The sequence below is a fragment of the Halictus rubicundus genome, chromosome 1, assembly GCF_050948215.1.
Source record: "Halictus rubicundus isolate RS-2024b chromosome 1, iyHalRubi1_principal, whole genome shotgun sequence".
Taxonomy (NCBI): Eukaryota; Metazoa; Arthropoda; class Insecta; order Hymenoptera; family Halictidae; genus Halictus; species Halictus rubicundus.
Window position 1 is genome coordinate 14996341 of NC_135149.1, and position 12132 is coordinate 15008472.

Below are 12132 nucleotides of genomic sequence, written 5' to 3' on the forward strand. Positions count from 1 at the left end.
CTGTTTAGTTTGAAAATTCAGATATCATCAGTTCGGATAATCGAGGTTCTACTGAATCGTGAATTAAACAAGCAAGTATGCTCCGAATTCTAGTATGTTTGGACTCGTTTTAATCAGAAAAATGTCTCGAATATGTTGGTCAAAGTTTCATTAAAAAAAAAAGTTGAAAACGGAGAACTACATGTTCTTCACAATCCAAACTGATTACGTTTCACATGCATTGACATTTCTTCAACTTCTCGTTTTTAAAGTCCACTGAAAGTTTGAATTGATTTGTCTGAAAAATCAACTCCTTATTTACATTTTTAAAAAAACTCGTCGGTACGAAATTTGGAAATTTTCCAATTGAGTTATGTGTGCAGTGTAAAATATAGTTAACCGGGTTTTCACCTCTAGGCACAGTTGCCCGATTGATTGTTCAGATTCCAACTGGTCTCGCTCGGAGCGACTAGTCTTTAATTAATCATCGAATTGCCTATTTGCGTCGAGGATATTGATCGATCGTTTTTAGGCATCCGTGTTCGTCGAATTTTTCCTCTTGTTTTTTTTTTTATCGGCGTTGTTTTCATCGCGCTTTTTACGCGTAGGCATCTCTGTCGCAGTAGTGTGAACTGGCTTGAATCGTATTTTTTTTTTAAAAAAAGCTTTTTTAATTTTTACAGACATTTTGTATCGTCGCAACAGCTTTTTGCTTCGATTAACAAATTACACCGTGACAATGTACAACATTATCTACAGCAAGGTGAACTGATAACAAATCTAGTTTATTGTTTTCAGCCATCTTCTACAGGAATGGGCGCAATGCAATGTTTTATAACATAGTTCATAATTTGTTTTTTGGTTTTTTTTATTGGCATCGCACACTGACATGCCGAGTACTAACGAAAATAATGCTTATTTTATATATTGAAATGTGTATTACTATTTGAAGTACTAATTGTTAGAATAACAATATTTCACTATTTTGTTTAGCTATTTTCACATTTAAATACTCGTCTTTTTTTTTTGACGAGGTTTTAACAGTTCCAGTTGCACTGTTTTAAGAAAGCGTATTTTCAACTAAAAAAATTTTTCTTTAGAGATTGACAATGTCAGAGAGAAATATTTTGGAACAAGAAGTCATTCAAACAATAATAAATAAAACGTTTTAATAAAATTTAATAAATAAATTTAAATTAATGAATAAACTTTTGAATAATCTTTTACTAGCTTCTGTGCAACATCACGATACAAAATAATTTCTGCGCTAAATCCAAAATATTTCATTCGCAATTCGAACAGGGAAAGTATAAAAAGTGCATAATGTTTTCTCTGTTCACTGACTCTTTTTCAAATTAATGACCGTACTATTTTTACGTTTCGATGTAATGAGTACGGGATGGTTTCATTGATTTCGAACGTAAAAGAATCTGACGTTCCCAATTTCATCCTCTTACGTCAGTGCTGTCCACGAGTACGATATCCTTCGTACTTTTCGCACACATTAAACATACGTATCGTTTGACCTATCGGATCCAGGTCTATATAGTACAACGTATCAGCAAGAGAAGTCGCGTGACCGTAGACTTTCATTCTACTTTGGTGCGCTATATCTGCAACAGTATTTTTTAAAGTGACAACTATGTTTCAAGTGACCACTATTCCTGGCAAAAGGAACTCAATCAGAGATTACTCAAAGAAATAATAAAAACCAAACAATTCCAAAAACGCGTATCCCCTATTTTTGGGAATGAGTAAAAAACCGAATAAAATTTTTCTGACGCTTCATTTCCGACAGAATCGAGTCTAAAAAAGTTACGCTTCCTATTGAATGGGATTAATCAGACGTGTCTGGACATGGTCAACTAATTCTACTTCTCGCGAAGGCAAGAAACTCTCGAGGCTGGGTCAGAGAGGAAATGAGAGTGCTCATGCTCGGGGTTTTAGTGTCCCCACTTTTCCTGCATCATCTTTTTAGCCTGGAACAAAACCTGCATCAACTTCTTGATCTGGACCAGAACATACATCATCTTTTTAGCCTGTATTAGAACCTGTATCAACTTTTAGGCTGGATCAGAGCCTACATAGAACAGCCTCTTTTAACATAGAAGTAGCATCCACTCGGGCATTATTTGGAATCCGCTGCAGGTTCTGGTCCAGGCTAAAAATTAGACTAGGGGGCAGCACTATACCGGGGAAACTAAAATCCCTAGCGTGAGCACTCTCATTTCCTCTCTGGTTGGGTCATTGAATTCGGGTCTTTAGGGCATCGCAGCACCAACATGAAAGTACCTCGAAACAGTAGAAACGCGATCATCTGGCACAGAAACGGTTCATGTCCCCCGGTCGGTCAGAAAGTTAGCAGTGGACAGCACTGTCCGGGATGATGACGAATGATTGGTGGTGGGCGATCGTTAACACCTGTTTGGCCTCTGTTTTTTCAGTACAACCTGGATTTCCGAGGTCTGTCGGCGCGTGGGACCGGCGGTTCGCCGTACAGGGGCGGAGAGGGTGCGGGCGCCGACGGCGACGGTGGCGGTGCTGGTGTCGACGGCAGCAAGACGGGCTCCGCCCCCGGCAGCGACCCGTCCGTCTGACAGTTTGGGATGGCCCGACGGGCCAAGGGGGACGCTCGCCGCACTCGGGTTTCCTTTCTGCTTTTCTAGGAAGAACCTCGCCTGCCCCAGCGAAGCGTACACGTCGAGCCCGATCCTGCGGACACCCTGCAAACGGTCCGCCGGTGCTCGTTGAACAGATGCTCACCCTTTTTCGAAGGGATTTCGAAGGTCTATCACACATTCGGCAAACTCGTTCTCGAGGCTCTTGAGTTCGTACGGTAGAACTTGCCGAACGTAGCACCAACAGATCGGTATCTTTTCTTTGGGTTGCTCGATCTTTCTGGCTTTTAATCGTTTGAGTGCCATGGATCTTCGCGGCAGCCTGGTCCGACGATGCTTAGAGATCGTGCTTCTTGTGTTTTGTGTCCGAAAGTGCCAAGCAAAAATCATGTCCGAAAGTCTCGTCTTCTATGCAAGAGGTTGTTTCTGTAGATTGCGGGCCCACCGTCAATGAAAGATGGCCCGAGACGCTGGCACTCTTTGACACGACGCATGAGACGCGAGATCGGCGTGGCCTGGCACTCGGATGGTTCGTTCGCTTATGGTTCTTTTTATGAAATTGTTAATACTGTGACGACCCTATCAAGCAGTGATACCATAGTTTCGACGATTTCATTTTTCATTGTTTCTTTACATATCCGTGAGCGTACTTCTTTGAGATCTTATCGAACCCAGTACAAGTACAGTCAACCCTATAACTCTAAGTTAGAGTCTCTAACTAGTCGTCCCCTATAATAATTTCTCTTGCGTTTAAAACGTGTTATCTAGTCAATCAACCACGTGTCTACCTCTATTTATTAACACTAACTGATAAGAAAACAATTTGAGTTTCTAGGAATCTATTCTGAGATCGTTTCATTGAAAACTGACAATAAGTGCAATTAGTATATACGTAGTTACATGTAAGACTTACTCCATTCATAAGAATGGTAATTGTCTTGCATATATATATTGAATGTAATTGTTGTTTTGCTATTCGTTACGATATTAATGTATTACCGAAATAAGTATTTTTTTTTTTAGACGTCAATTTGTTCAAAATGCGAGAGGTACAATCCATGCCAAACGTACCTTTCAATTTGTCTTCGTCTTTTTTTTTTACATGCGTTTCAGATTTTTGAAATGCTTAGGGAATTTAATTTTTTTTATATATATATAGTTTAATACATAGTTTCGTACAATATAATAACTTTTAATTTAACATGTCTTATTTATATATTTATTTTAGAATCGCTTAGAAATAATTGGAAATACTGTTGGTGCTGTATCGCGCGAATTCTACTGTACCATATAATCTACTTTGGGCGAAACCGAACGCCATTAAAAATGCTGACACTGTCACCGTCGAAAATCCATTACGAATCAGATGTACCAGATTGTCTACAATTAACATTTGCCTAAAGCTTACACCGGAATAAGGGTTACATCCATCCGAATAATTGCAAACGCAAAAACCACGACTGAAGTAGAAGAAGTCTCTTCGAAAAAAACGAACTTTCTTGTTACCACTAATGATTTGCTCTGAAAAAAAGAAAAAATCTCTGAAAGAGCACAAATCCTTAAGCTTTATTAACCTCTTAAGCACTGCGCGCTCATCCGCAAGTCTGTCTCCCAGGGACGGCGCGCTTAGCCGCGGATGGCACAAAAGCCACTATAATGGTTCGTACCGTTCAAACTGATGCTTTTCACGGAAGCCGCTATAGTGGCGTAACCGTTCAAACTGATGTTCTCCACGGAAGCCACTATAGTGCTTAAGAGGTTAAGCAACCAACGAGAATGAACGTTGAAGCTTTTTCGTTAACGTATCGGTGCTACAAAGACCACTGACCTGGTCCCGTGATCAACAAATGTTTAAACAAGACAAACCGAATCGCTTCGACATGACAGAATCGTACCCGGAGTACGCGACCGTTGACCGATCAAGAATGTTCTCGCCTTCTCTTCGAAACTGTCATATTCGCTGATCGACGTGTACGTTTCAAATTTGTAACTGCTTCGAGCACAAGCTATACTTCAGCGATTAGTACACGTATCTGCGTTGCTCAATATATAGAAATGCCGCGGGCTTTCCGCCCGAATTACAAGATGCGACTTCGAATCGATCGCTTTACTGCTACGAAATACTATGAAGAACGAAATAAAGGGATCGACGAGGAACGTAGGCACACGCTTTTTCACGGAAACGCACGCGTTCTCGTTAAAGAAAAGAAAAGAGCATCTCTTCACTGTTCTTCGAGAAACAAAACTCTGTAAGATCTCTTCTCTTAACTGACAACGTTGAACTCTCGAGACCTTTGCATACTCGCACTTTCTCGAAACAGCTGTTTCCCCAAATTCAATGCGTAAGAGCTTGGGACCTGTAATAATCGTCTTCACTATCTATGACTAAATCGACGACTGTCACAGTCGCTCGAGGCTCGTACGATTTCACGAGGCAACTTAGAACCCGCGAATTCCATCGTGCAGGGAGATCACGATATTGAGAAGGCCCGATTGTCCGGCGTCGATCTGCACGATGGGATTCGACCACCGATAATTAAAAATAAAGATAAAAACAAGGCAATAATTCAGCCATATCAAAGAAAATCGATGGCGACTAGGAGGAACAAGCTTTGAATGACAGATATACACGCGACGAGTCGCTTCACGCCGCTTTCACCTCAAAGCCGATTAGTCGGAGCAATAATCAGCGCAACTAGTTGTTTCGTCGACTGATGTGTAAGCCGGTCGTGTCCGATGTAACATTCTGCTGCTATTTCGCGAGCCGGTGTTTAGCAGCGAGACCGTGTTGGCGGCGCGTTCCGGTCGCTAGCGACGCGGCCGAACAGTTGCAAATTTTCATTCAGAAGCCTCTCCTCGCCAGGCTCTCTGCGCGGGGGTATCGTTCTTCCATGTAGGAAAGTTGGTGCAACGACAATAATTTGGACTGTCGATCGGAGTGCCTTTTAGAGGTGACGTGTTAGAGGCCAACTTCCACTTAAGCGTCTCACCAACTTCAATCGTTAGAGAATTCCTGGTAGAAAGCCCTAGGACGTCGTTAGCGACCGACGCGCCGCGGAGCATAGCGCTTGGCAGAGCTTTGAGTATCGACCAGCCGATATTTTGCTGACCAGCACTTTTGGCAAGATGTAAACTCGAATGGACGAACAGTTCCTACCGGGTTCATCGGCCCGGTGTGGAGCCTGATGTCTTTTACACGCGACAATCGTCGTCCAGCACACGAAGACGATCCGTGACGTATCTGTATCGGAAACGCCCAGGTTCCGCATGGACCAATGAAACGGAGGCACGGATCTGTTCTTTCGCGAGACTGTTCGTTTCACGGCCAAGCATCGCTTTCTGCACTCGAGCACCATAGTTCCAAGGCGAGCGCTGCAATCGTTGCGACTTAACCGGACTCACTGAGCACAGCTTCAACCAAATGGGGCAGGAGATGGTCGTTGAGGGTGACCTGGGGGCGGCAGCAGGGCGGTCAGGGACGTACTTTGTGGCAAAGACACCACCTTGGCCCACTACACGAAATCTCGTGGGGTTCGAGCACTGTTACATTCAAAGCGGACCGGTCGCTCGACGCGACAAACGAACTCCATTATTCTTTTTCTTTTTTCTTTTTTGTCACGATCTATCAAATCTTCTGGAGAGTCCAGTCGGATGACCGATCCCTTCGCTTCCTCTCGTGTGCCACAATCGAACCCACGATCCTAATTGTAATACGTCTTTGAGATCGCTGAGGCGAAAGCTATCTTCCACACAAGTTGCGATCCCGATGGATCCCGGTTAAGCTATGAAACCCGAGGCTAGCGAACGGTTGTGCCACGAGGAACGCTCGTGTCACTTTTCTATTTTAGCCAGTAAACTTGATACGAGCCGACTCGCGTAGCATAAGTTGCATAACGTTACGTGTTTAACTACCACTTAAGAGCAAACGATAACAATCGAGAACCGTTCCTCGCGCGGCCGTTCGGCGCAGTTCTCGCAAGAATCTCAACGTTTCGAGAACCTCGTTAATCCGTAAGTTTAAGGAGCGATTACCCGTGATCGAATATTCGCGAGAACGCGACCCGACGCGACGCCTCGACCGGCGTTTCGCGTAGAAACGGCGGAACACGTCGAGAACCACGCTTTCAAACGAACCGTTCGTTCTACGATTTCTTATTTATTCTAAAAGAAGAAAACAAAAGCCGGCGCGTTCAGTCGACGAGCGACGGCATGGACGCGTTTGTACATACAAGGTTAAGTTCACGCGAGTATAACGTCGACCAGTCATGCATTTCTCGTACTAAACAAGTATATAGAAGATCGATTCTGTATGTATAATACAGAGTTGGCACAAAGAATGTAATTGTACTGACTAAATGAGAATTTCGTTGAAGACTATCCGGCCGGCGGTCATTCGTCACGGTGGATCGGATGATGTTCTCCATTGATATTGACCGCCGGTTGTTTTCGTTGATACACGGTACTTTGGAATCGACAAAGTTGACGACAGATGTTAAGTAGATCACCGAAGCGCCAGAACGGACGCTAGGGCCTCCTGTCGGGGGACGTTCGGCGATGTCCCCGTGATGTTCCTAGAGTTTAATTACGCGGATCCGCGACCCGTGAAGCGTACGCGTAACCTCGCAGGAACGGAATATAAACCCGGCACTTTGTTATAAGTTGTAACACGTACGCGACACGTTTGTACAAACTCTGTATCATACCTTATTACGCGGTCTTTAGTATATATATATACATATACATAGAAGTTCGTCAGTTAAGGGGGTTTAAGCTTAAGTTTTTCGTTTTGTATAAAACTGCACAAAATATTATACTTTTCTAAGGGGAAAGGGACTGAGTTCGACGTACGCGTTATCATAGTTTTTCCCGTTTCATTCGATCGCGCCAGTAGTGGCCCAGCTAGAAGTCAGCTAGAGATTTAGGCGGATTTCGAGCCGGATCTTCGGGCAGTCGTGGATCGTTTCCGTGTTGGTCATTGTTACCACCAAATTTTGGAATTTTTAGTGCTTGTCTGTTTCACGCTTCAAACTAAACTTACCAACCTTACAACGCCAAACTTAGTTACTGAAAGTAACTGAAATGTTTTACCTCGTGAAAATGACAAAATGACAGAATTTATTGAAGTTTTGATTTTGCATATCTAGATTCGCAGTCCAATTGTCAGCTTCTGTGCTAACTGAGACTTTTGAACGATTGCAAATCGTCAGAAAAATCAGTATTATTTGACGCTATTCAGCATAATATAACAATTTCGAAGCTGCTACAAAGGCACCCGTCCCACGAGAACGATTCCATTTGCATTTAAATTAAACTTCTGCGAAACATTTGCATTTAAATCGAACTTCCGTGGAGCGTGGCTGCTTTACATTGCTTTAAGAATGGATTAACCAAAAGTCGTGATACGTTTCTTGACATTTTTCGGTGCTCAGCAAAATATTGAACCCTTTGACGTACAATGACATTTTGAATATTGCTACCATCATGTTTCTCCTATTTTCTCTAAGCATAGTATTGAATATTTAAATTTTATTCAGATCTAGTATTGTTCACCATTTCAGGAACCTTGTGGTTTTTTTTTTTATATGTTCATACAACATTCAATTCTCCCTAAAAATGATTACTTTAACCCTCTTTTTACTTTTAACTCTTTACTTTTAACCCTCGGACTCCTGCAAGTTTACTACAGTCTTCTTTCGACATAAGACGATGGCTCGGGATCGCCTGTCGCCGTATTTCGGACGATGAAGAAGGAGAAGGGGCAGCGATTTTCTTATTTCGAAATAAAAAGCATCGTCTTACATCGGAATAAAATTGTACATATTGACGGTCACGCTCGAGCTTGTCCCCACCGCTATGGGTCACGAATGACCCGGGCATAGCGTACGGAGAGTTTAATAATAAATAGTATCTTCAGTCAAATCGAACTTAATTTATACGTCAAGGGATTAATGATTGCAATTTGAGAGGTAAATTTGAACTTACAGCTGAATTTACCAAATATAACAATACTGCAAAGCTCAGAGCTTGCGATAACGTATCGATCGACGGCGAACGATCAACGATCCGAAATCTGGCACTAAATCGGTCCACAAGATCAACTTTGTTGTTTCCTATCGAGTGGATTTCTCATCGTATATAGCGTAAAACCAAAACTGGTGATAGTACACGCGTAGATCATCACGGTTCCAGTCGTTTCATAGACTAGTCGGTACGTAAGTGTAACATGTATCGGTAATATCGTTAGGCCGTATAATGTTAACGATAAAACAATAACGAATCGAAGTAACAGGCTAGTATTCACGGTGTTTGACGATTTAATCGAATTCTCGAATGGTGTTGACGAGACACCGGAGAACGGTGCCGCGAATCACGAGATTGTGAGAGCGGTACCCGGTAGTCATCTCGCATGTACATTGTCTCGAATTTACCATGGTGTAATTCTACCTCAATCCGTAGTTTAGACACCTACCAAATTTTCTCGTCGATTAATACGACGCTGAACCTCTTAACCACGGCGCGCTCGTCCGCAACTCTGTCTCCCAGGGACGGCGCGCTTGGCCGCGGATGGCATAAAAGCCACTATAGTGGTTCGTACCGTTCAAACTGATGCTTTCCACGGAAGCCACTATGGTGGCGTACCGTTCAAACTGATGCTTTCCACGGAAGCTACTATAGTGGCGTACAGTTGTTAAGAGGTTAAATAACTCGCTGGACTCCCGCATCAAGACTAATCCTTTTCGAAATACGTAAACGTCGAATCGATATATTGAACGCTGCGAAAAGAATGAAAAAAAAAAGAAACAAGAATCGCGAAAGACTCAATTCGGCGGAAAATTGTCGACAATTCGTTAGCCAATCACTGTTACGCGAGCATCTTTCCTATTTCGTCTAAAACGTTTATTCGAAGCATACCGTTCCCCCGCATACGCAAAAAAAAAAAAGGAAAAACAAATAAAACTTCTGCGCGACGTCCGCTTGTGGCTCATTGTGCTCTAATTAAGAGACCCAACGTTAGAATTGTAACGAAGATATATTGCAAATTTTAATATTAACTTACACGAATCATTTGATTGATATATTGTGAAACGACGACTGCTGTTAGCTGGACTATTTCGTGCCTGTGGTTAAACATTGTCGATTTGCTCGATACAGGATATAATCTTTTGGATTTTAAACAGTGGCGGAGAAACGAAGGAAAACTTAATTCGAAAAGCTAAACCGGTGACCGCAATAGGGAAATTGTGTCCATACACGACGAATAGAATCTGCGAGCATAGTTCGCGTAGCTCTCATCGTTTCTGATGATCTAAATCAGTGGATCATTGCTGGCGCGCTTCGTACACCGTCGCGTCGTTCCGGTACACCAGTGGTGGGCACGGTAGGGGCCCCGAGCTGCCTGCTTCCCCCTCCAACGTCTTTTTCGTACAGCGCGCATCTTCGCTGCGCAGCGGTGCTCGTGGATGTGGATAAACAGCATAAGCCGCGTACGGTACTGCGCAGTACAGGTGCGCGCTGCGTGAAAGAGACGTTGGTGGGGGAAGCGTTTTGCCTGCGGCACGCATGCGTGCCGGTCACTGCGGTACACCAATCAACACGCCCGTTGAATAGTCTCGTGCTAGTCGGTCGCTTGATGGCGCGTGTTTTGAATTATTATTGACGATCGAACTGCTCTCCGGTACCCCACATTCAACAGAACTAGGGTAATTGTTAATTGTTAATCGTTTCGTTTCAAAACGGGTTTTCCGGGGTTACAAGATGCAAATGAAATGGAAATAAAGTTAGTGTTAACGGCGGCATATTTTTCCAAAGAGCTTACAGACGACTCGCAAACTGAATGAATTGCGTCGGGATGCATTCTTGAGATTCGTTCTTGCGTTGGAATTTTCCAGAATATTTAGTAAGTAGGTGCTACAATAAATAACCGTACGACTAAGTAAAATTCTAATTTTAAGCGCGTGTTGACTTACTATAATGTTCTTCGTCGTGTTACGGCCGTGTCAACGATAACCGTAACGATTTCGTTTCGCCATCGAACAAAAACGTCATTCTGTCGACACTAACTTTATCGTTATTTTCGAACGAACGTGCTTCTATCGATGTCCAACAATATTTGCTAAATATCTCGTAATAATCAACTGTAAGACAAGTATAAGGCGTCGTTTAAATGAAATCAAATCGAGCATCACAAATCATCGAGTTATCTCTTCTCGAATAGAAATCTTTTTGTACCGAATCGTAGATCACAATCGATAATTCGTATACGAGCTTTTGTAGTATTTCGATATAATAGAGATTCTGACAATGAGTAACTCGAGAGACATTTCGTTTTTAACGGTCGAAGACAAACGCTTTTCCGGGTAACCTTTTACTATAACGATTCAAGTTACACACGAGATCCGCGCGCGGTAACGGAATTATACTAACGATTTTTCTACATTTTGCGACTGAGGCGAACGAGTGCAGTTTTCTTCGGCGGGTTCGAGATCCTCGATCAATTCACAAAACAACTTTGTCGGGACTGACGAGAGATCAGTATCCACTGGACGGTCAATTGAACGCCATGTAAATGTCCACGAACGTATAGTCGTAGTCACTTATTCTCTATTCCGTAAAACTACTGGGAAAAATTGTAATCGTGTTTTCGACGTTTTCGAGCATTTGCCTAATCTTTTTCTTACTAATAACACGTATGTACTTCGAGCCTTATATGTTCACGTGGTTCATCGCGTAGAAATGCAGGAAACCGTGTTGAACAATTGTTTCACAAATGTTTCCCTTAGACGTTCCCACGAGGGAGCGTAGACACTTTTGTTTAAACCAATTTTCATTTTGAATCAACTGATTTTCTTTAAACTTCGGTTGAAATAACGATAGAAGTAGTGAAAAATTTTCGGTCACCATTCGGGGGGGCCATTTACCGTATCTTTAATCCCGTTCAAAGATTAGCGTGACTGGATGAAGCGCTTGTGTTCCTGACGATTAATTTCAAGGTTTCTACGCGATGACGAATTCGAAAGGGTACTCGTTGAGCAAATTAGCTAATAAGCGATTGAAAGTAACCCGTACACCTGAACAGTTGTACGACAATCGGGACCGTTCACGAAAAAAAAGGTACGGTCCCCTAATCGTGAGCCTTTTTTCGCGTATATCGAAAAGGATGTGTGCGAGGTGAACGGGGGCACGTTGTTGTTTTCGCCCCTGGTCGCGATGATGGGTCTACTATATTCGCGAAGAAGAGAGAGAGAGAGAGAAAAAAACAGAGAAACGATTGACGAATTACGTTTAGACGATTTTTCAATGAAGGGATAAAGATGCAGATGTTTCTCTTGACATGAACGTGGTATACGTGTTTTAAGCAGAGTGTCCTAGTCTGTGTCTCGCGAATCAGTTTCTAGCCTTAGGACACCGACGGAACGAATTTTTCATAGACATTCGATTAGGTCGCTTGACTGACTTGACACTGATTGGGGGAAAAATCGGTTTACATCGTTCTATGGAAACAAACAGTTGAGCAAATGTGGTAGGAGCAAGCATG

General features: G+C 42.8%; 2 protein-coding genes across 4 annotated transcripts in view; both read left to right on the forward strand.

Moving 5' to 3' along the window:
* Alpha-catr (alpha-catenin related) overlaps positions 1-6777 on the forward strand; it is a 119679-nt gene extending 112902 nt beyond the window's left edge. For 2 of the 3 annotated variants that reach the window (XM_076788769.1, XM_076788780.1), the window contains exon 12: positions 2424-2552. Coding sequence is in view for 1 of the 3 variants with exons in the window: in XM_076788791.1 (XP_076644906.1) it covers positions 2424-2576 (153 nt within the window). In the remaining 2 variants the exon portion in view is untranslated. Of the gene's footprint in view, positions 1-2423 lie in introns of all 3 variants that reach the window. The other variant, XM_076788791.1, reaches the window with a different exon arrangement.
* The window catches only part of LOC143354838 (uncharacterized), a 453699-nt gene that overhangs the window by 80280 nt on the left and 361287 nt on the right, over positions 1-12132 (forward strand). The gene's annotated exons all lie outside the window — the stretch shown is intronic.